Consider the following 24,606-nt stretch of genomic DNA (forward strand, 5'->3'; position numbering starts at 1 on the left):
CTCCAAGCGTTCACCTCTGGCTTCATGGGCTGTGCCCTATGGATGGCTCATGAGCTTGAAGAAGACCAAAGCCTGGGTTTTGGACCACCTTAAATGGTAAGCAGGCATCACCCAAATGTAGACAACGGAAGCACTGACATCCATTTTCTGGGACAGCCCTGAAAGGCTTAATTCACAGGGGAGAACACTGAACTGTGCACATGGTAGTACATGTGCTTGGTTTTGCTGGATGGTCAGGGACACGGAAGACCCATGCATAGAAGCTGGTGAGAACAATGTTTCGGGTAGGGGTGTGCAGATAGATCTCTACAAAATGGGAGAAAAGGGATTTGTATCCCATGTAAATTCTCATCAAAAGATGTTAGCAGAGAAGGAGATCATCAATCAAGGAGACGGGATAACCCTTTCAGTGTGCAGTTAGACTCTTTCCCCAGCCATCTTTGCCACAGCCCAAAGGCCCACAAACAAAGTGAATCCTGGGTGCTGGGGTGAAGGCTATGCATGGGCTAGACAACATGGATAACCACTCACCTAGGCTGAACCAACTGTGGCTGCTGCTCAGGGTCAAATCTTTCAGCAGCAGAGACTAACAGTGAGCTTGATACCGCACCATTCCCAGAATGGCAGCCAGCAACATGGAGGCAGGTGCCTACACAGGGCCATTTCTGTGATGAAAAAGGCAGCACCCTTTACTAGAACAGACACTTGTATCAGTTATGGATCTGCCTTAAGAGCTGTCATGAGTGACTATCCTCCAAGAGAAGCAGCCTCCATGTTGGTGGGTTCATCTGTTCCCCCGTGCAAAAAAAAAAAAAAAAAAAAGTCATGCCGGCTGGACTAGTTAACACTTTATGCCCGGTTGTGGGACATCTGTACACTGTGTGAAGGTATACTGCTGCGACAGGTGTAATAAAAAGTGAGCAGCCAACAGCTGGCGGGAGACATAAGAGGAGCTTCTGGGAAAAAGAGAGAAAGGAAGAGGACTTGAGAGAGACACAAGGAGACACAGAGGAAGCAGGATGTGTGGTATGCGACAGAGTAGATTAATAGAAATGGGGTAATTTAAGTTATAAGAGCTAGTTAAAACAGACCTGAGCTAAAGATAAACTTTCATAATTAAATCTCTTGTGTCATTATTTGGGAGTGTTTGGAGGGACAGAGAAAGACTCCTCACAACATCCTCTGAATAGCAGGCACAGGGTAGCACATGAGGCCACACCTTAGTAACCAGCAGCTCCTACCATCTGGCAACAGTTATCTTGGCCAGGGGAATGAGCCATAATAGAGGACAGAAAAGACAGAGCTGGGGCTCAGCCTAAGGGACTATGGGGGAATGCCTCCCTCATCCCTGTTGAGTAAGGCTTTCAAGGTGTGGCCAGTTGGGCAAATAGTGCCTACACCCCTGTAAGCAACCCCTGGCTATAAGGTTCCCAGGCATAAATTTTGACAGAATTATCCCTCAGTTTATCATTGAGACCCTGGAAGGAAGACGTTGCTTTATGTATTCCCCAGAGAAGGAATTTTAGCAATACCTATACATAACACTTCCTCCAATACTGTCTTCCATGGACTTACAGGATGACTTATCCACCATCACATTCTACACAGCACTATTTCACAGCCAACCCAAAGAAGTGTGACAGTGTGGTCATGGTCTTAGAATTCATTGATCTTACCATGTTCCCAAACACGACGAAGTAACTAGACGGAACCACAGAATGGCCTTTTGAAGACACAGTTACAAAACTAATCAGGGGCTAAATATGATGGCACTCAGTAGGCAGAGGCAGGCAGATCTCTATGAGACCAGCGTGGTCTACCCATCAAGTTCCAGACCAGTAAGAAGTACATGGAAAGTATTGTCTTTAAAAATAAATTAGGTAGCAATAGCCTAGAGAACCAAAGTAGGGTTCTCTAGAGGTCGCTACATACTTTGAATCAACAAGCAGTAGATATCATTGTTTCTCCGACAGCCAGGATGCACAGATCTAGGACAGGCGACAAATGGAAATGGTATCATTCAACATCACCCCAAAGACCCACAAAGAAAATGTTTATTTCCAGTTCCCTCTACTGTATGCTTTGCTGAAATGTAAGTTTTGGTTATGGGGGAGTACTCCTGCCAGGAGACAGAAAACATTCTACTCTAAAGAAAGCTAAAATTTTTCCCGGTGCACTTTGGGTTCCTGATGTTTGGAGGGTGATGGATTCAAAACCCCAGGGGGAAAATGGACCGCGTCTCCACACTGGAGATAAGGAAGACTATGTCTAGAACCTGGGGGGTCCTTTAGAACATCTCTTGGTGTTACCACGGCCTGTGGTTTAGGTCAGTGGTAAACTAGAACTACACATGTCAGGCAAGAAAAGTGGCCCCGACACGTCAGGAGTGAAAGCATAGTCACACCTCCAGGCAAAGAACCAAACCCTGTGAGGTGCTGGCTGGAGGTGAAGGAAACACAGAATGGGTAATGGAGGATGTCAGATGTAAGGACCAGCCATGTGACCAGTTACAGAAATGAAGATTGTAATTTCCAGGAACGATTTTTCCCTGGTTTGTTAAGAATGTTCAACAGATGTGTTTTATTTCCTCCCTCTCTTTATCATGTAATGTAACACTGACTGTGACAGCAGCAGTGACAAAGGATTCTAAGTTTATCTCTCCACACTGAGCTTTCAATACTAAAAGACTAAGAATTCTTCATGATACCATGTCTATTGTGAGGGAAAATTATGCATTTGCAGTTGTACCTGGGATAGATATATCACGTTAGAAAGTTATGATATTTTTATTGCTGTCAGCTGGAAATTAAGCATGACACAAGGAATGGTGATTGTGTGTCAGACTGACTGTAGCTACCAAGGTTTCTTCCCTTCTCTCCTGGCGATTGCAGGACTGTGTGACCTCCGGCTTCCTGGAGACTCTGCACTAGCTCTGGCTTGAGGGGATAATTTAGCAAGAACCTGGTTCTCTTTGTTATGGTGATTCCACTTGTATTCAAGGTTTTAGCAATGGGCCCATAGCCTGGCTCCCCAGCTGATCCTGCTCCAGGTGCCGGGAAGACTTTAATCTTCTCCTCCTGCTCCTGGATGGGAGGAGGCCTTGCATTTTCGATCCTTCTAGCCCACTGGTATAAATACCCGACTTGAGTTTAATAAAGTTGCCATTTACTCTGGTAAATGAGCAAAGGTCTCTTTTGTGTGTGTCTCTTTTTCAACCCTCAGGACAATCGTCCATTCTCGTGGGCCCGAGTTCGGGAAAGCGCACAGCCTGAACCGGGTGTGGGTATCCATTGGAAAGTGCAGACTCTTACAACTGACAAGAGGGGACTGACTTGTAAGGCTGATCGTACCTAGCAACTTGACTAGAACTGGAATCAACTAAAGTGAGGCCACTAAGTACTCCTGTGAAGAATTTTCTCAGTCAGGTTATTTGAAATTAGAAGGCCCACTCTGTGTGCAGTACCTTCTAGGGGTGGCCCAGCAACGATGGAGGCAAAGAAAGAAAGCAGCTTTGTTCTGTGATTGCCTTTGCTCTCCCTGGGGAACTCATCTGTCCTGCTTCTGCTATTGCAGCAAGTATCTTTAACTGACACAAGATGGCAGCTTCTTGGGCCTTCCACCTGGACTGAAGACCCTTGTTCTCCAGAAATCCTTGAAGCCCTCAGCACCAAACTGAGATGCTGGTACACCCACCTACTGACTTCTCAGCCTTCCCAGTATGACATAGCCACACTGTCCAGTTTGGATTGCGCAAGCCAGTGTAATGAATGTCCTTTTGATACACATGTATTTATTATCAGTACTGTTCTTACAGCAAACCCTAACACACATTTCATGAAGTCAAACTATATTCATAATTTCACAATATTCATAAATTCATAATATTCAAGACAACATGATTTGGCTAAGTATGATGGCTCAAGTCTGTAATCCCAACACCCAGAAGATTATGGCATGAAGCCTTTATGGGCCAGACTAAACTACAAAGTAAAAACATGTCTCAAAAGGGATTAGGGGCTAGAGAGATGGCTCTATGGTTCTTTAAAAGCACTGGTTGCCCTAACAGAGGACCCAGATTCAATTCCCCAGGACCCATATGAAAGCTCACAACCATCTATAACTGTAGCTCAAGTCCAGGAGCTCTGATACTTTCTCCTCAGGGACCAGGCACACAAGTGGTCCACAGATATATATGCATGCAAGCAAAACCTACACATAGAATTATTTTATTCTGGGTGGATATAGTTCCATGACCTAAATATATATGTCATTAAAAGACCTTCCTTTTCCAAAGTCCCATACCTAAAGTGTACACCATGGTTGAAAGCACATACCCATCGATTATCTTCCCTATCAACAAAGGAATACAGGAACAATCACTTCTCAACTTTTGCTTGCAACGAAGAGTTCAAGTGGACATAGTGGCCACCTGTGATCAATATTTAAAGAGATACTTTGAAAGAATGTCAAAACTAGAAAGAATATAGGTCACTAGGGCATCATAGAAACATTCCACTACCCCGGGGTGCCTATCTAGACAGACGTGACTGTGTACAACACTGCAGCTTACTAAACATACTCCAAACTGGAATTATGCAGACAGTTAAAATACAGGGAACACAAAGGATAACTGGTAAATTATAATTCACCAGGAAGAGTATGATTAACATTTAATACATGGAAGAAGCACATGTAAAAACCAGAAAATTGCAGCCCTCATTCATAGAAGCTAGTGTGAACATGACAGCAGCTGATGTTCCTGACACTATCAACCCGTGTGAGGTCAGCAAATCTGTTCTTTGAATGTGTCAATCAAGCAAGAAAACAGTATCTTTTCATGGTATTATAAGGAATTAGTGAGAAAACTAAGCAAAACCTTTAGAGTTGCAGACACAAGCCACAGCATCAATTATGACCACCCGATAGCAACTTATGCAGCAGAGGCATTGGTATTAATACTACACTACAAACGCATGAACTCAATAACACTTTCCTCAATGCTGACAGTGTGACCTTTTATCGCTGCCTTCATCTGATTCAGCACCACAGCACAGAAAAAAAGAGTGAGCAAAAACGTCACAGCAAAGGTTACAGATAACAAGGCTTCAATTTAAACGTCCTTACCCCGAAGATCCAATACTCTTACAAACACCAAGAAGAGGTCTTTTCTCAGCAAAGTTATCACATTTTTGAGCACCTGTTAGAAAGCAAAAGACAAAAAAAGTATGATTGAGTATATTGTATATTTGCCATTATTTCAAAATATTTACAACAGAGGATGGGATAGAGCAATGGGAAATCACTAGTTTGCCATGTACAGAACAATGTCTACATCTACACAAGTTTGTGAATGTGTGTGTTTACATTCATACATATACACAACAGAAATGTGTTCAGTACAATGCACTCAGTCCACTTGAACGCACAAAATAAAAACTGAAGGAAAAATATTTTAAATATTAAAGATACTGACATTTTATTAAAGATTTGTTTGATTGGCAAATGTTTCAGTCTTACCAACATTCTCTATGGGATCAAAAACCCCATCTTATAGTGCTGACTAGCTCATTATGACTGGCATGTTTGCCAGCCTGTGACGGTGCACAACTTTTAATCTTAGCAGAGTTCAAGGCCAGCCTGATCTAGAATTCCAGCATGGCCATGGCTACGCAGAGAAATCCTATCTTGAAATCTCTCCCCGCCCAAAAAAAAGATTAGCATGTGCATAACACCCAACTATTATGATAAAAAAATTATAAAAATATATCATAGTAATTTATGCATGGATGCAAACTTTTTAATGAAACAGTTTCATGAAAGTCACCTAAGAAATAAGACGAATCCTTGCTAGTTGTTGCGATATACAAATGCTGGAAACTAGACTAACCATTAATAACTGCCAATGTAGCACATACGGAATAAAGATTTGACTCAACTCTATACCTACTCCTGCTAGCAACAAAAGAAAACAACAAAGTTAAAACGTCTTATTTTGTTTTACCTCTGCAGCCTGGGCAGGCCCTGAACTCCAGATCCTACAGCCTCAGCAAGTACTACCATAACACCTAGGTTTTTTTTCATTCATTGCTTTATTTTTATGTATATGGATCTTCTGCGCATCTATGTCTGTGCAAAATCTGCCTGCAATGCTCTAAGACCAAAAACAGGGTGTCAGCTGCCCTGGAACGAAGTTACAGATGGTTTATTGTAAGCCACCATGCGAATTCCGGTACATGAGTCCTCTGGAAAAGCAGCCAGTAATCTTAACCACTGACCCATCTTTCCAGCCCCAATTTTCTTTTTTATTTCTCCCTCTCTCTTTGAGAAGGTCTCATGTATCGAAGGTTAGCCTTTAACTTACCATGCAGCCAAAATTGGCTTTAAACTTGCTTCTACCTCCTAGAGTGCTTCTACCTCCCTAGAGTGCTCAAAAATAGTTGTTTTAACACAGTACTGACTATTTACAGAAACAGAGACTAAAATAAAAGTTAACAGTTCAGAGTATTCCCACTCAAGTCAGTAAGGACACAAGTGTGCTCAACATCAACGTTCTCATTCAAGGCTATGCCAGAATACTAGCCAACATAATAATAAATGGACTCTGCAATATTCCTTAAGATAAACCAAGTGCAGGGTTGAAGAGACACTTCAGTAAGTCAGGTGTGTGTCTTGAATACACAGAGCTGAGTTTGATCCTCAGAACTCATATTAAAAATAGTAGTACTTAGTAGTTTTGCTCTTGTAGAAGACCTGGCTTTGGTTTCCAGCACCCGAGAGCAATTCACAATCCTCTGTAACCCCAGTTCCAAGGGATGTGCCTTCCCCCTCTGGCCTCCTCAGTAAATACACATGCATGTGATTCACATACACATAACTGAAAACAAACCTTTAAAAAAATAAAATTAAAATAATAAATACACTTTGGGCCCAAATGACATAAAAAGATGTTCAACCACACATTTAAGAGAAAGTCACGAAAACCATGTTAATGGTACTAGGAGAGCTTGTGCTGTTCCTGGTCTACAGCACAGGAGGAGGGTAAGCAGTCTGACCCTCGTCATGCCTGCTCAAGGGGTGAAGAAACTCCCACATGACAGACTTCCTCCACTGCCAGGACCAAAGAATTAAAAAAAAAAAAAAACCAAGAAACAAAAAACTATTTCCATCCATTTACGTGCAAATTTCAAGATGTCATTGCTTTTCACTGAGTAGTACTCCATTATGTAAATGTCCCACATTTTCTTTACCCATTCTTCCAGTGAGGGGCATCTAGGTTTGTAGGTGGAGACTGCTCGTTCGTTCCCAGCTGCCCGAACCCGAATAATTACACAGAAACTATATTAATTGCAACGCTGTTTGGCCTATTAGCTCAGGCTTCTTATTAACTAACTCTCACATCTTAAATTATCCATTTCTATTAATCTGTGTATCGGCGTGAGGCTGTGGCTTACTGGTAAGGGCCCGGCGTCTGTCTCAGCTACATGGCATCTCCCTGACTCTGCCTATGCTCTCTATAAATCTCTTCCAGCCTGGCTATACTCTGTCCTGCCATAGGCCAAAGGAGTTTCTTTATTAACCAAGAGTAATAAAACATATTCACATCATACAGAGGGGAATCCCACATCTTAGGTTGTTTCCAGGTTTTGGCTATTACAAACAATGCTGCTAGGAAGATAGTTGAACAAATGTCCTTGTAGTAGGATTCAGTACCCTTAAGAGTGGTACTGATGAGTCCTGAGGTAGGTTGATTCCCAATTTTCTGAGAAAATGCTATACTGATTTTCAATGTGGTTGTACAAGTTTGCACTCCCACCAGCAATGGAGGAGTGTTACCCTTACTCCGCATCCTCTCCAGCCTATGCAATCATGGATGTTTTTCATCTTAGCCAAGCTGACTATTGTAACCATCCTGAGTGAGAAAACCCAGACCCAGAAAGACAAACACAGTATGTACTCAGTAATCAGTGGATATTAAATGTAAAACAAAGGGCAACCAGCCTACAGTCCACAATACCAGAGAAGCTAGATAACAAGAACACTACGAGAAACATCCATGGATCCCCTGGGAAGAGGAAATAGACAAGATCTCCTGAGAAAATTGGGAGCATGGGGGTGAGGGGTGATGGAAGGCAGAAAGGGGTGGAAGAAGGGAAGAAAGGAAGGGGAAGGAGAACATGAAGGAATGGAATGGTCGAGATGGGGGAAGGACAGAGAGAGAGAGCAAGGAAAGAGATATCTTGATCAAGGGAGCCATTTGGGGCTAGTGAGAAACCTCGCAATAGGGAAATTCCCAGGAATCAACAAGGATGACCCCAGCTAAGACCCTAAGCAATAGTGGAAAGGGTGCCTAAACTGGCCTTCCCCTGTAATCAAATTGATGACTACCTTAATTATTACAAAAATTTCATCCAGCAATTGATGGAAGCAGATGCAGAGATCCACAGCTAAGCAGTGGTCTGAGCTCCCAAAATCCAATCGAAGAGAGGAAAGAGCAGTAATACAAACAAAGTGGTCAAGACCATGAGGGGACACCCACAGAGGCAGCTTACCTGAGCTAATCGGAGCTCACTAACTCCAGCCTGACAGTGGGGGAACCAGCATAGGACCAAACTAGGCCTTCTGAATAGGGGTGACAGTTGTACGGCTGGGGCAGACTGTGGGGCCACTGTCTGTGGGGCCAGGATTTATCCCTCCTGCTTTAACTGGCTTTTTGGAACCCATTCTCTTTGGAGGGATACCTTGCTCAGCCTAGATTGGGGGCGGGGGAAGATTTGGTATGATATGCTGGACTTTGTTGACTTCTAGATGGGGGTGGGGAAGTTGGAGGGAGCAGGAGGAGGAGAGAGAGAGTAGGAACTGGTATTGGTATGCAAAATGAGAAAAGATTGTTTCTTAAAAAAAATAAATTGTAGTGAGCTGTTTTGTGCAGCACCTTAAAGATGGTGCTGACCTCTACACTCCACCACCACTCCCCACCTCCCCCACCCCCCGTGGAATGTGCTTTCAGTTGTAAATAACTCCATACGTGGCTAAAGCTAAGGATCTGGCTTGTTTCTGTGTACCTGGGCCTATCCGAATTTCCCACGTGGCTTGCTGGAGTTGGCTACCCAGGGACTATTTTAGATTTGGGCTGGCTTTCCCTCTATTTTAGATTTGGGCAGGCTTTCCCCAGAGTCAGAAGATTATTCAAGGTTTCCTGATTAAATTGCAATTGAGAAGAGTCCGGTGTTGCGTTTTCTTTGCTGGCCAAAGCGATGCAACAATAAATTAATTTTAAAAATGTGCAAACTTAGTGAACACACTGGAGATAATCCTTCTCTCACTCTGGCTTTCTACAAACGCCAGCCTTCCATGACTATCACTCTAGTCCCTGCTTCCCATCAGATTTCCTGTAGAGACTCCCATGCGTGTAAAAACCCCATTGTATAGCACGTACATGATTCTGCCATTCCTCCTCTGATGCCATCCTAATGCTTAGGATCAGTCACCAACTATGGGAGGTTGGGAGGTTAGAGGAGAAGCTCTTACCCTTCCACAATACAATTGCTTGCTAAACTTTTGCTTTTAAAATTTGCTTTTGTTTGATTGTTTGTGGCTGTTGGTTGTGGTTCTTTTTTTCTTTTGGAGACAAAGACCCTGACTGAATAATCTACCTTGGCTGGCCGGTCAGGCTAAACTTGAACTCAAAGAGACACGCCTGCCTTTGTCTCCTAAGTTCCACCACACCTAGTAAAGATTCTTTAGATCAAAAATAAATTAAAAATAAAAAAACTAATATCTTATATAGGATGGTTTGGTAGAAGAGAAATAAAATGTAATAAAATCAGATGGATCATCAAATGATAGGCAGTATCTCATATATTATTCCAAATACTTTAGATAAATCAGAAACTTTTCAGCTGGGGTGGGTGAGATGGCTCATCAGATACACATGCTTGCTAGGCCAGCCTGATAACCTGAGTGAGATCTCTAGGACCCACAAAAGGAAAAAACAAATTCCCAATAGGTTTTCTCTGATCCCTAATAACTCCATGGGACAAGCATGTCTTGTTGACCGTGCCTTTTGCTTTTCAGAACTTCTCAGTAAAAAATTAATTTCTTGAGACATTCCACTTAAAATCTAAATTGTGTTCATATAAATTGACATTTATCAAACGCAGGATTCAAATTTTGATAAAACTTTCATCAAATTAATCAAAATTATAAATTTAAAACCCCTGAATCTACACATAAGATGGCTGAGATTTTTATCCTCCACATACACTCAAGGATGAGAAACAATTTACATGCCTGATTGCTCACTGCAGCACTGTTTAAATAGTGAAGGAAGAAAGGGCCAAGTGTGTCCCACAGCTGCAAAAAAAAACGCACTGAATGTAAACACGAAGGGGCGGCAAATATAATGGGGAAAGCGGAATACACACACGAGTGGGAAGACACAGACCCACACAGCATCTCTTCCACTGTACACCCTCCCCAAGGATACATAGGAGTCCTAATCACTGTTGACAGGAGAGGCAAAGGAAGTCAGAAGACTGGAGAAGTGGAAAGAAACTTTTCAATGTTGAAATTGTTTCTGGTTTTCAGTCCATGTGATACATAAATTTACTGTAAAATGTCTGTGTTCACTTTAAACAAGAAGCCAAATGCCAAGAGATGAGCCAGGGCATATTTTAAATTCGAATACGAACTGAGAGCATGAAAACATGCGTTTAATTTCATTCTCTCTAAAAATTCTATGAGAGCAATTATTCAAGTTTTAAAATATGTAATGACCCCAACCAAATTTACAAAGAGATAAGTATCAACCATTTTAGCAGTTCAAAGTAAAAGCTAAAGGCTTCGGTGGTAGAAAAGCACCCCGAGATTAAAGGACTTTATATAAAGGTTATAAAAGGCACAGTAAGTGATTACACCAGGTACACTTGGGACTGGATGTGAAAGAACTGGTCTCAAATAAAGGGGACTGGCTTGTCACTGGCTACTTGAGAAACTCTCAGATGCAAAAACTTTACTTCTAGACAACTTAGCTCAGCCTCCCCATTCCTAACAGCCTGAAAGGCCGCTCTCTAGAGAGCCTCGGACAGTAAGCAGCTCCAGGTGACACGAGGATTAAATAACAGCATTAATGCTTAACACCGAAGCCGCCTTTCCCAGGCCCAGGACTCCTCCCAAACACTAGTGTCAGATCCTTATCACCCACGGCTCCTCTGGGGAAGGACTGAAAAGTGCTGGAAGAAGCCTTCAGCAAACCAACTGCACCAGGGAAATGCCTCCCTCAGTGAAGGTGAAGCTGCAAAGCTGGGAGTTCAGACAATTGGACAGGGACAGGAAAGGATCTACAGTAGTTTAGAAAAGTGTCTCTATAGGAGGAAACGTCAAGAATCATGACGTCACTTTTACTAACTTCCAGGAAATGTGAAGATACTGAGACATGGAATAAAACAAAACACAGTGTGAAATGGATGATGAAATTAAGGAAAGCTCTGGGGCCTGGATGCAGCTCAGAAAGCAGAGTACTGGCCCAGAGCGCTCAAGGCCCTGGAGTCTATTCCTCGCGCTGCATAAACCAGGCTTGGTAGCTCCTGGCTGCTGTCTTAGCAGTTAGGAAGTGGAGGCAGGAGGGATAGGGTCAGAAGTTTAAGGTCATCCTCAGCTACTTAACAAAATCAGAGAGAAACAGAGAAGGGAAGGGAAGAAGAGAATGGAGAAGAGTGAGGAGAAAAAAAAGCTGAAATGTCTCAAATGGTAGATATGATTTTAAAACTTGAAAAGTACCAGAGATAAACTGAAGAAAAATTTACAAAACACTTTAAATATTCACAAGAAATCTTTAAAGTCTGCATTTAAACATTCAGTGTGAAAGAGACAAGAAGGAACCAAAGCCAGGCATAAGGAGTACCCTCATTTCAGCACTAGGGAGGTTGAGGCAGGAGAATGACAGCAAGTCTAAGGCCTGACTCCATCTCCATATTTAAAAAAAATGAATAAACAAAAAAGAATATTTGCCCAAGATCAAAACATTACACAGTACTCCAAAAATACACAAATTTTGTTTTATGATATTATATAAAATTTTAAATGAAATAAAAATTACATGTCTGTTCAGACATAATTTACAATGGATTATTTCTGCTTCTGCTACAAATCCGATTTAACAATTAATAATCTGACTTTTAATTCCAAGCATGAGTTAAAATTTAACTGATCCAAAGCCTATACTATTTCTGTACAAAAATTAATTACAATTGGACTTCATCTACACAGAGCCAATCCTTCACACAGTCTGCTCCTGGTCTTTGCAGTTTGCACCTGCTCTGTGCAGACCAATCCGTTAATTCGATGAAAGAAACATCGGGTTTTGGAAGTGCAGTTCTGGCAAGACTGGCTTGATTATTTCACGCTTCTCGAACTGCAGCTGAAGAATTCCACTGGTGCCCCCTGGCCTCTCAGAATCTACCAGTGAGCTGACTTAGCCACAACACGGGTACTAAGATTTAGGCTCTTTATGGATATTCAAAGCCAAGTTTGTAAGATGCAAAAGAGAAGCCCTAACTCGAGCACAGGGCCACCCACCGGGTACCCACTACAAAAGACAATTGTAATGGCTGAACCACAAGGAACAAGGATCCCCAAAATCCCTAAATACATTTGAGGTAGACCCTTCTACAAACTGGAAAAAAAGAACTACAATTTCATAGTTTGAAAACAATGCCAGTAAATTTTAATACTCATTTAAATATCTTTATTCTGGATGGTCTGAATAAATACAATTCTTAAAGTATAATTTCTACACACTAATAAACAGTGCAGTACTCATTTGGGTTTTTTATGCACATAAACAGCAGCCTGTACTCTTCCTGAGGCCTAATGGAGTCATCGCCCTCCGGTAATGTAATCCTCCAAATTGGAGCAGATTAACTTTTTATATATAAATTGTGTGTGTGTGTGTGTGTGTGTGTGTGTGTGCGCATGTACAATAGAGAGAATGACGTTACACACACCTGCTCCACAGCACTGGACAGAAGGCACCATGAAGATTGAAATGAAATGCAGCTAACCAAATCCATCAAATACAAAAACTACTGCAATCCTGTTGCAAAGTCCTTTTGTTAAACTCCTTTTATTCTAAATCCTTTTAATTCTGTCCTATAACACTAAAACATTTACAAAAAGCTTAAAATCCTAATAAATCACACAATTAAAGTAATGAAAGCGGGCCGGCTCACCAAGTCACCAGCTCCTCCACCACTCAACAAAATTCAAAACAGTTCGCCTGTCAGAAAACGCTAACTAATATCCCCATCACACACGCCATTGTGAACGCATTTGAACCAAAGAGCTTAATCTCATAAATCAGCCTTGAGATTCCAAGACATCAACTTAAAAACAGTTTCTACCTGAGTCCAAAAGCAGATCCAGCGGCAAATAAAATGCCAACTGGTGATGAAATATTGCGCCTCTCCCTTTTGATGTTGAAGACAGTGTCCTGCATATAAAGACTTTACACAACAGTATGTCCTCACTAATAAATTTTTACTGAGAAAATCTTTTCCAGAAGGATTTCTTTGAACAACTAAACTCATTTAAACCACTCAGCTAATCTATCCCAAAACCTCCCTGCCTCGTCTCGTGGAGACGAGGTCTCATGTTGCCCAGGCTGTCCTCTCAGCACAGCGAGCGGATAATGCCGCCGGAATACGGACCCTCATGCCCTACCTCCCACAAACTGATTTAATTGAAATCATTTCCTGTAAAACAGACGTCATAAGTTGACCTTGAGGTGTTTTACTTACAGATTCCCTCATTGTGAGCACTCAAGATACAGGCAAAGGTGAAATTTCGGATGATTGTATGATCAATGAATTTTTGTGTCAGTTTTTAGGCTGTCAGAATTTTTTTTACAAGGGACAATTTCTATTTTATCAGATTTTTCATAAATAATCCCTGTCATAAATTGGATAATCTTCTAATATCTTTTTCTTATCTAAACAGAAAAATGTGAGCAAGTGCCTCTTTTTTTTTTTTTTTAAACAGAGACGACAGGGGTTGAAACACGGAAGAAGCCAGACAGAGGTTTCATGAACCTGGATCAAGCACAAGAGAGTCAGGACAAAAATCTCACCGCCTTCAACTATTTAATCTAAATGTGGTCACAAAGCACACCTTGGCATTTGCCCTTGATATTCAAAATACAGGCATACACTGTAGTTCCCAGTGAACTCATAAACTGTACTGAGTACAGCACAGAAGACAATTAGAGATTTCTTTTTTTCTATGTCCAGGAGCTGAAGCCAGGATCATGGGTCGTATGCTGGCCCTAGACATTTTTTGAGAATTCACTCTGACATCCAGGCCTTCTTTCACAGATTAGACCTGTTAGACGGTCAAGGCCACCAAAATCTCCCACTGTTCTGCAGAGGACTTAACTGACAGCGTCTGCACACTGCTGACCAGCAGAGGACTGAACCGGTCATGGACAGGCGGACAGCTTCTGCACACTGCTGACCAGCAGGGGACTGAACCGGTCATGGACAGGCGGACCGCTTCTGCACACTGCTGCACACGTACATGTCACACCTGACTCACTGCAAAGGCTGCTGTGGGACAAACGGGAAGGATGGAGAAAAGCGTCTGTCCGACTACTCTGCTGGAACCAACAGCAGAGCGGCTGTCAAAGGCTAATTAGTTAATTGCTTATTGCTATTGTGGAAATGGGCAAGCACCAATATATCAAAGAGGGCAGCTATGGCTTGTGAAAGGGGGACACAGGCAAAGGACATCTACTCATGTGTCATGCCAGCCCTGGCTCCTGCTCTGACCACAGTGCCAAAGTCCCTTTGACCCTATCCACGCGACTCCGTCTGCACACACGGGCTTCCCCAGGCTTTCCAGCTCACAGCACAGCACTTTCTACTCTCTGCTGAATACGCTCTTATGTCTTTTACAACTTGGCCAAAATATCTCGTAGTCAGAAAGGTCCCTCTCTCCATCATCCTACATCACATTCTATTCCACACCCAGATTTATTTCTTCACAGTACCTCCCTGTACATACCATACACATTACATTGTTGACCTTAATTCCTATGCACTAAGACCTGTAAGTCAGCAATCATAATCACTATATTCACAGCTTAAAACCATGTTGAGAGGCTGGAGAGATGACTCAGTGGCTGCTCTTACAGAGGACCAGATTCAAGGACCAGCACCCACGTGGCAGCTCGCAATGTCTGCAACTACAGTTCCAGGGGGTCTGACACCTTAACACAGACAAAACACCAATGCACCTAAAATAAATTTAAATAAATTTTAAAATAAAAACTTATCAAGACCATCCTTGAATTTAAGCTTCAAACTACCACACACACAAAGCTCTGAATTTGCATGCTACAAGTTAGTTGCATCAAAAAATATTAAAAAGAAAAATATCAAAAGAATACAAGTAATATTTAAGGTATTCATTCAATGGAATACTACATGGCAATAGAAAAGAAAGATACCTAGAGTTTAAATCCACCCAGAAAGTAGGGAAAACTGTTTTCTCTGGTGTGAAAGAAATCAGAAAAGAAAGGAAAGAAAGGAAGGAAGGAAGAAAGGAAGGAAGGAAGCAAGCAAGCAAGCAAGCAAGCAGGCACTGAATATGAGTGAGTGGGAAACAGCACACAACGAGACCGTTCCGGATTGCTGGGAATTCTACCTTCACAGAAATATGGAATATAAAGTGCACATCTGTCAAAATTTAGACTAAAGCTAGACATGGTGGTTCACACCTACAGTGAAGTAGAAATAGCTTAAGCCCAACACTCAAACTAAGCTTCAAACCACCACACACAAGGAGAGCTATACTTGCTAAAGATTATTGCTGCATTAAAAAAATGTAAGTAAGAAATTGCACCAGCACTCAGGGTAGAAACGGGGACACTGACAGCAATTGACTGGGTGCTAGCACAGGGGGTACAGACTGCTAACAACAGACATGGAAGAACAAAGGCTAAATGCCTGGAGTCCTAGCAAGAAAAAAGCGGCACAGGCAGTGTGTGAAGTGGGCAGAGCATTAGTGAGTCACAAAACATGAGCAGTCACATGTGGGTGAGGAAACCACGATTTAACGTGTTCTGTTCAGGACACTAGTAAAAGCACCATACTGTGAGAAAATACATGCAGAGAACATAGCTTCCACAGAACTGTGGCTTAAAACAGACAAGAACTGAGGTCTGGGGCTTATTGTTTAGTCGGCTGGCTTGGTCTTTAGTTTGTTTTTGAGTTTTCTGGGGTTTGGAACTTTGCACATACTGACCACACTTTCTATGGCAAAGCTAGGCCCCTAGAATCAACACTTTAAACAACAAAAAAAGAGCTATTTAAAAATTGGCGCAAGGCCCAGAAAGGCCACGCCTAGACCCTAGCACATAGGAGACAGAGGCAAGAGGGAACTCTAGGCCAGTCAAGGCTACCTCGCAAGACCCTGTTTGGTGGCATGGGTCACTGTGGAATTGACAATTACAACAGTAAGATGCCACAGAACAGCTCCTGCAGTGGCCAATTATGAAACACTGACACCAGAAGGTAGGCAGGGCAGGCAACAACAGAACTGTCATTCCTCACAGGTCCAACGAAAAAGATTGTGTCATCTCTATGGAGGAGAGTTGACAGTTCCACAGAAACTAAACATGCTCTCACCATACAATGGCCTCAGATCCCCAGATATATTTACCTAAACGATGCAAACACATATCCACACATGTGACTGCTAACAGTGGTTTTATTTACCTCTAACAGTCAGGCTGTGCTAAGCATGGATGCAACCAGCATCTCCTCCTGCAGATGAACAGATAAACCACCCCTGACTGCGGTGAAATACTGTTCACGACTTGAAGGAAATTAGCAAGTTATCAAGGAATGAAGACTTTAAGCAAAGTCAATAAAAGAAGCCAATGTGTAAATGCTGTGTACTGAATGAGTCCTATCATGTGACATTCAGAAAAGGCAAAACTGTGAAAACAGTTTAAAAAAAAAAAAAGATTAGTCAAGGACTTAGAACTTTTTGAGCATTGATTTTCTTTTGAGTGTACGTGTTTACTGGTGCACTTGTGTAAATGTAGCCCATATGTATGTAAGAAAGATCCCCAACTATGGGAATGCCATATCCCTCCCATGATCCCAACTGCTTCCAAGGCTTGGCCAGAAGTATCACAAGATTAGTGGACTACAGAGCCAGCTCAGCTCCTCAGTGAACAACTTTTGGGGACTCTGCCTCAAAGCAACAAGGTAAAGGGCCAAGTAAGGCCTGGGCGTAAAGCTCACATGCAGAGCATTTACCTGGAATCACAAAGCCAAAAACAACATCATCCAGAAAACGAACATTGATGGTAGAAATTTGCAATATTTATAATTTAGATATTTGGCAATACCTAATAAAATTAAACATATATGTCACAGCAACCCCACTTCTAAATAAAGATTTATGAGAAATCAATACATGCCTCTAACAGCAGAAAGAGCAGTTTAAACATACCAGCAAAGCTGGAAATAAACAAAATACCCTTGTTGAAAGCAAAGCATGTCCAAATAGTGGAACACTGTCCAAAAATGAAAAGGGATTGAAACATGGGGAGGAGGAGATGGCTCAGCCAGTAAGAGTGTTTGCTTGTAAAAGCAGAAGGACCAGAGTTCAAATCTCCTCTTGCCTACTTCAGATTCACAGGGGTATGCAGCTGGTGACCTCTGGTCCCTGCACAGGAAATGCACTTAGTGGCAATGTACTGACTATATCAACTAGTAAAGAGAATGAATTTCAGTTAGCAGCACTACAGAAAAGTAGTGTCTGATACAGTCGAAATGTTAATTAGCCAAAGCTTACCATTTTACAGTGTATACAAATTAAAATATTTATCTCACTATATTAAAATGTACTATTTACAATTACTATTGGCTCATTAAAAATACTTTTAAATGTAAAAAAAAAAAGTCATGACTATGTCTGGAGATAATACCAGCATTTGCAAGGAATAGAACAGCCAGGACAAGTGAATCCTGGGAATTCACTAACCAGTTAGTCTAGAAAATATATCAAGCTTGTGGTTCAATAAGGAATCCTCTTTTAAACGAGCAAGCTGGAGCATGAAAGAGAAAGACACCCAACGACCTTCTCCGGCCACTGTGCATCACACAGAAGTGCACATCAACACACCAATGTGCAAGCACACCCACACACACATTTATGCCCGCAATCCTAGAACTTGAAAAACTGAGGCTAAAGGATTGGAGAGGAAGAGGAAAGAGAAAAGAAAGAAGAGAAAGGAGTGAAGGTGGAGGAGAGGGAAGGAAGAGAAAGATGGAGCAGGAGAAATGACTCACTGGGATGTAACACACATGAGAACTCTATTCCTGAAATGAGAATCTGGTAGAGAGCTTATCTAGACACTGCTCAACACTATTAAAAGGAAATAATTTTTTTAAAAGTAGAAACCTGCTCCTGTTAATGACCAAATAGTGGTCAACTGTATGGATATACCACAGTCTAACAGCTGGTAAATATTTGGCCTAATTCAATATTTTTATAATACTGCTATGAAGATCATGTCCACTGTTGTATGGACATATTTTTATTTTTATATGGACATTGTATTTCATTCCTTGGTTGTATACCTAGGGACAGAATTGATGGGTTCATGTGGTAACTCTATATATAACATTGAAGGAACTCCAAACTAGTTTTCAACATAACTACACTAATGATACATTCCCAGGCACCATGATTGAAGGTTCCAATTTTTCCACATCCTTCCCACATTCGTCCTATTCTGCTGTGTGTTGTCGGTGTCCCGGGCGTTCAGAGTTGACAGTGGGGCTTTCTGCAGACGCGGAGCGGCCTGTGCGCTGACAGCAGCAGCGGTGACACAACTGCACCGGCTTGTTTGCCACCTAGTCAACAATATCCCCAAAATTAACTGATTTTCCGACAAAAATCTTCAAAAAGGATAAATTTCATTTTACGTTTGCCATGACTTAGCAAATGCTGAGTTCTTGGCTTCATGCCTATGTCACAATAAACAAACATGGATTTTAAGACCAAAGATTCATCCATTCGCCAAGACCCAATCTCCAGTGAAAGCATTGCGCGTGCTGTGATAGTCATCTCTATGTGGGTCACTGGGATTTAGCAGCCGCCTTTTACACCTGTCTGCCTAACCCCGATCCACATGGCCAATGCACTACTGGGAGTTTATTTCGAGTTGCAAAAAAAGCAGTCAACATTTCTTTTAAAGATTTATTAATTTAAAAAAAAACAAAATTCACTACTGCATTTGTGACAGTTATCTTTTCTGAGGGTGGAAGGGCTGTTCCTGGCAGAGTTTCTCAGTGTAGCACTGACCAGGCTGGCCTCGAACTTAAAAGGGAAAATAGTGTTCACCACTGCCGCCTGACATTTGTGACAAAAGCTTAAAGTTTAAGTGCAGTACTGGATGGAGGACAATAGTTTTTCTATGTCCTCTGGACAGGATCAGGAAAACAAAGCCACCTCAAACATAGGCTTGGAAAACAAATCATTCCTAAATGACCCAATCAGCATGGCTACCACACTAGGGACGAGGTGTAAGGAATGAAGACACAATACCGATGGATGTTGAAAAGTAATTAGAGCAGAAAAACATAAAGAAAGGCCCAAATCTCAGAGTTCAACCATTTAAAATGTCAGTACGCCTGTTCCCTCTTCTTTGCAACATACTTCTGATAACTGTAAACAAATGTCAGTTGGCCTACTTCTGGGTGCATGTGTGTGTGCGCGCGTTCACATGCACTCATGTGTAACAGAGTTCATTTCTTTAACCACAGCCATCAAAATGTTACATCAAAAATATCACACCAACATTTCTCAAGAACTTAGTCATAAATTCTGACTTCATACAGCTGAACAAATCAAATGATTCTCCTTTGAACATGACAGAAACCAGATTTAACTCAGAGCTAACATAGCTGTATATGGAAGTTTGTGAGATCAGAGCACTGCAGTAAGAAAAAAGTTAAAAACAGTAAGTAATGCAAAAGATGAAACATAAGAGTCTTTAGAAACAATGAAAAAATTCTGAGTTTTGAGAGAGAACAGTGTTCACAAAATGAAGTATTTTGAAAAACACAGAAACACACACCAGCCAATATATATAAAGAACTAAGCTCTTACACACACGTACTCAGTAACTGAGGGAGGAGAGAGGGAATTACAAGAACCATCAATTTCTCTATTACGGGAGTTAAGTTTTCATGACCTTTAGCTGTGAGCCCGAGGTGACACTGAGGAATTCGCACACGATCTGCTCATGCTCTGAACACCTGTCTCCTCATGCCCTGGTCCCCAGAAATAACTGTGCTGCCCTTGATGAAATCCATGCAGCTGGTTGTTTGGTTTTGGTAATGGCTCTGGCTTTTTTTTTTTAAGTTTGCAAGATGTGTTTGTGCAAGCATTTGTGCATGCAAGCATGTGCGGATGTGCTTGTGTGTGTGTGTGTGTGTGTGTGTGTACACGTATATACATAAATGTGCATGTTTAGATATACATATATACATATGGTACATATATACACACACATATAAACATATATGTATATAGATACATGCACATGTACTTACTTAAAAGTACCTGAGGAGTCCAGAAGGACACTGGATCCCTAGAGTTGGAATCCCAGACATTTGGAATCCACTTCAGAGTATTGGAACATCTACAACAGCACAAGTTCTTAACCACTGAATTATTTCTCCAACCCAATCACTTCCTTTCTCACCCTTCCTTTCTAAAGACAGGAATTATAAGCTACCCAAAAAGAATACTGGGAACTCATGTAGTCCGTATGTAAGAGCAGCAGATGCCGTCAATCACGAAGTCATTTTTCCTGCCCCCCCATGTTTGTCTTCTGAGACGGGGCTCCAAGTGACCCAAGGTGGCCTCATATTCACCATATAGCCACCAAATGTTTAATACCAATTGTCACCTGACAAGGTTTAGCATCGCCTAAGAAACAGTCCTATGTGTGTGCCAGTAAAGGACTGTACAGGCTAACGAAATATCTGTAGGTATGCCCGTGAGGGACTGTACAGGCTACCTTGGGGCACATCTGTGGGTATCCCCGTGAAGGGCTGTACAAGCTAGCCTAGAGATACATCTGCTAAGGAATATATAGAGTAGATTACTGAGATAAGAAGGCCTACTCTTGGATCCCAGACAGTCCAGAAAGGAAAAGGCGAGCTGAGCACTAACATTGTGTTCTCTGCTCCTGGAGATGCAATGTACCAACTGCTTCAAGCTCCTCCCTCCATCACTTTACTCTGAGGATGAAACCCTTGAGCCAAGGTCCAAGAGGAACCTTCTCTTCCTTAAGCAGCTTTTGTCCAGTATTTTATCACAGTGATGAGGAAAACTGCCTCCAGCCCCGATTCTCCGGCCTCCACCTACCCACCGCTGGGAAACAATATAAGCACCACTGATGGCTGCTTTTGTTTTCCGACAAGGGCTCAGTATATAGTCCAGGCCAGCTTCAACCCCTTTAGCCAATACTACCATAAAACTAGCAATTCTCCTGCCTCAGCCTCCAAAGTGCTGGAATAACAGGTATTAGCCACCAAGAGCACTAGAAGAAACACAATAACTATATAAAAACCTGATTTATATGTTAAAATATACACATGAATACACTGTATTATACCAGTGAGTTTCCAAATCTAAACTTGTTACTTAGGTTACAAGAAAATTTGACTTTACTTGAAATAAGATTTCAAGACTAATTTTCAAGGAGGATCAGCATCAAGTTTTTTTTTTAATTTACCTTTATGTGACTCTTAAAGAGTCTTTTTAATGTTTTAAATTAGCATCTTAAGCTCTTAAATCATTAAAGCATTTTTCTTTTTTATAACAGAGTTTCTCTGTGTGGCCATGGTTGTCCTGGAACTATTCTGTAAGCCAGGACAGCCTCAGAACTGAGATCCGCCTTCCTCTGCCTCCAGAATGCTGAGGTTTAAAGGCATGTGCCATCACCACCTAGCCTCATTAAAGCATTTTTCAAACACATTGTATTTTAGTAATATGATTTTTTTCTCCCTTATTTCCCCCATGTACTTCAAGTTTTAATTGATATAAACATGCCAAATGATTGGTCGTAGCCTTCTACGTTTCGGGAGACACATGATCTCATGCATTCCAGGCTCCCATACAAATGATCACGATATTTTCTAGTGCTGGATTAGAAGCATGAAAAACACATCTGGTTTTGCAGGTGCCAGGGCCTCACACATCCATCAGAGGCAAGTGCTCTACCAACTGAACTACATCACCAGTCATCATACTTTTTGTGATTTTTTAAAAACCAAATTCTAAAGATTTAGATTCATTAAGAATGTATTGAATCACAGGAGGCAGGAGAGATGCTCAATTAAATTAAAAGTGCTTGCTGCTCTTGCAAAGCCAGAGTTCAGTTCCAAGCGTCTACATCAGACTGCTCATAGCTCCAAGAATCTGACATTATCTTCTAGCATCTGTAGACACTCACACAAACAAGGATACACACACACACACACACACACAAATAAATAAATAAGTAAATAACTCATTAGAAGAATATGCTGAGTACTTGATAGTGGCGAAGAAGCAAAGAAGCATGCTTTATTGGGAACACCATTACACCACTACACTGCTGATCATTACACTGTTACACCATGACACCACTACACTGCTGATCATTACACTGTTACACCACTACACTGCTGATCATTACAGTTACACCATTACACCACTATGGTGCCGATTATTGCACTCTTTCACTATTATACCACTACAATGCCAATCTTTCTGTTTTTTTTTTTAAACGGGACAGATTTTTCACAGAAATTTGGCCTTAACTTCTGTGAGCAGACATCATACAACAATATTCAACAGATATTTATCAGACTTGACAGCAAACACTCTCATGAGGCACTGAATGTATCATGTACTGGCAAGATGACCCACTGGCCACTGACCACACAGCCTAACAGCCAGAGAACCTGGAACCTGTGAAAAGATAAAAGGAGAGAGCCAGTACTGGCCTCCACATCCATGCTCTGGCACACACATCACATGTGTGTACCTACACACATAACAAGTTGTTTAAAAATATAAGAGACTACAAATCAGCAATAAAGAGCAGCAAGTACTATGAGGACACACACCCAATGTGAGGAGGAACAGGAAGGGCAAGTGAGACGTAATATTCTAAAAGAAAATCCACTGGGGATGGTGACTATACCTGGAAACTCAGTGCTTGTGAGGTCAAGGCAAGAAGAGACAGCCTGGGGTAGAAAATGAGTTCTAGGCCAACCTGGACACAGAGATGAAACCCTGTCTCAAACAAACAAACAAATGAATGAATAAGAATGGAAAAAATGAAGGAAGCGAGGGAAGGGGGGAGGGAGGGAAGAAGGGAGGAAGGGAAAAAGGGAGGGAGGGGGGAGGCAAAAGTATAAAAGGCTAATAAAAAAAGAATAGATCATAAGGAAATTAAAGAAACTCAAACCATCAAAAAAGGGAACACTGCTGGGGCAACTCGTAGGACAGACAGGGTAAAAATGGAAGGCAGGTTGCATACACACACACAGTATAGGGACCAGCTCACAGAAGATCAAATGAGGGGCAAGCAAGAAGGTTCAACTGGTAAAGGGGCAATTCAAGATCGGCAACAGGAGTTCAATCTGACTCTACAAATTGTCCTCTAACCTCCACACACATGCTAGGGCATGCACACCCAGACATCATACACTACACACAATAACAACATCAGTTTTTAAAAACTAAAACTTGTTGGGTATAGTTGAGCATGCCTTTTATCCCTTCACGTAGGAGGCAGAAGCAGGCAATTCTCTGACTTAGAGGACATTCTGGTCTACATAGCAAGTTGTAGGCCAACCAGAGTTATATAGTTATAACTTGTAACAAAACAAAGGCTCAGGCCTTTAATCCCAGTTCGGGAGGCAGAGGCAGGAAGATCTCTGAGTTCGAAACCAGCCTGGTCTACGGAGTGAGTTCCAGGACAGTCAGAGTGACACAGAGAAACCCTGTCTCGAAAAACCAGAAAGAACACAAAAAAACAAGTCAACATTCCCAACAGAGTAACAGGAAACATAAAAGGAAAAAGATGTCAAAATGGACTCAGACTCTTCCACTTAACTCAAACCGAATGCCTACAAAACTCTGAAACAATGTGGTTCTAAGTGAGCAGTCATTGGCCAACCAAGAGTTCAAGGAGAATAAAGACATTTCACAGGATGGGCTGAGCTCTCCCGTGTGTTCTCAGGAAGCTTCAGAGCCCTGCCACCAAAATGAAGGAATAATGCGCAAGGGGACAACCCCAGGGAGGACTGGATTTCCTAATACGAATTTTATGAGTTCTGTCCCATGAATTACACTTAATAAAAACAAATATTAAAATTTAACCAAATACATTTAGAATTATTCAATTGGAGCATTTATCCTGTAAAACTGTACTTTAAATCGAAAGTCTACTGGTGGCAGAAATAATTTACTGACTAACAAAGAAACTTAAAAGTTACTTTGAGACAAGTAAAAGCTGAGAAATGTTGG

At 41.7% G+C, this 24,606-nt stretch overlaps 1 protein-coding gene across 14 annotated transcripts in view; it reads right to left on the minus strand.

Annotated features, from left to right (window-relative positions):
* Positions 1-24,606, minus strand: part of Bcas3 (BCAS3 microtubule associated cell migration factor) — a 479,995-nt gene that overhangs the window by 412,027 nt on the left and 43,362 nt on the right. For all 14 annotated transcript variants that reach the window (XM_087910149.1, XM_087910146.1, XM_087910147.1 and 11 more), the window contains exon 7: positions 5,125-5,197. In XM_087910149.1, the coding sequence (XP_087766275.1) occupies positions 5,125-5,197 (73 nt within the window). The remainder of the gene's footprint in view (positions 1-5,124; positions 5,198-24,606) is intronic.

Source organism: Myodes glareolus, chromosome 9 (genome assembly GCF_982192425.1).
Source record: "Myodes glareolus chromosome 9, mMyoGla1.1, whole genome shotgun sequence".
NCBI classification, from domain to species: domain Eukaryota; kingdom Metazoa; phylum Chordata; class Mammalia; order Rodentia; family Cricetidae; genus Myodes; species Myodes glareolus.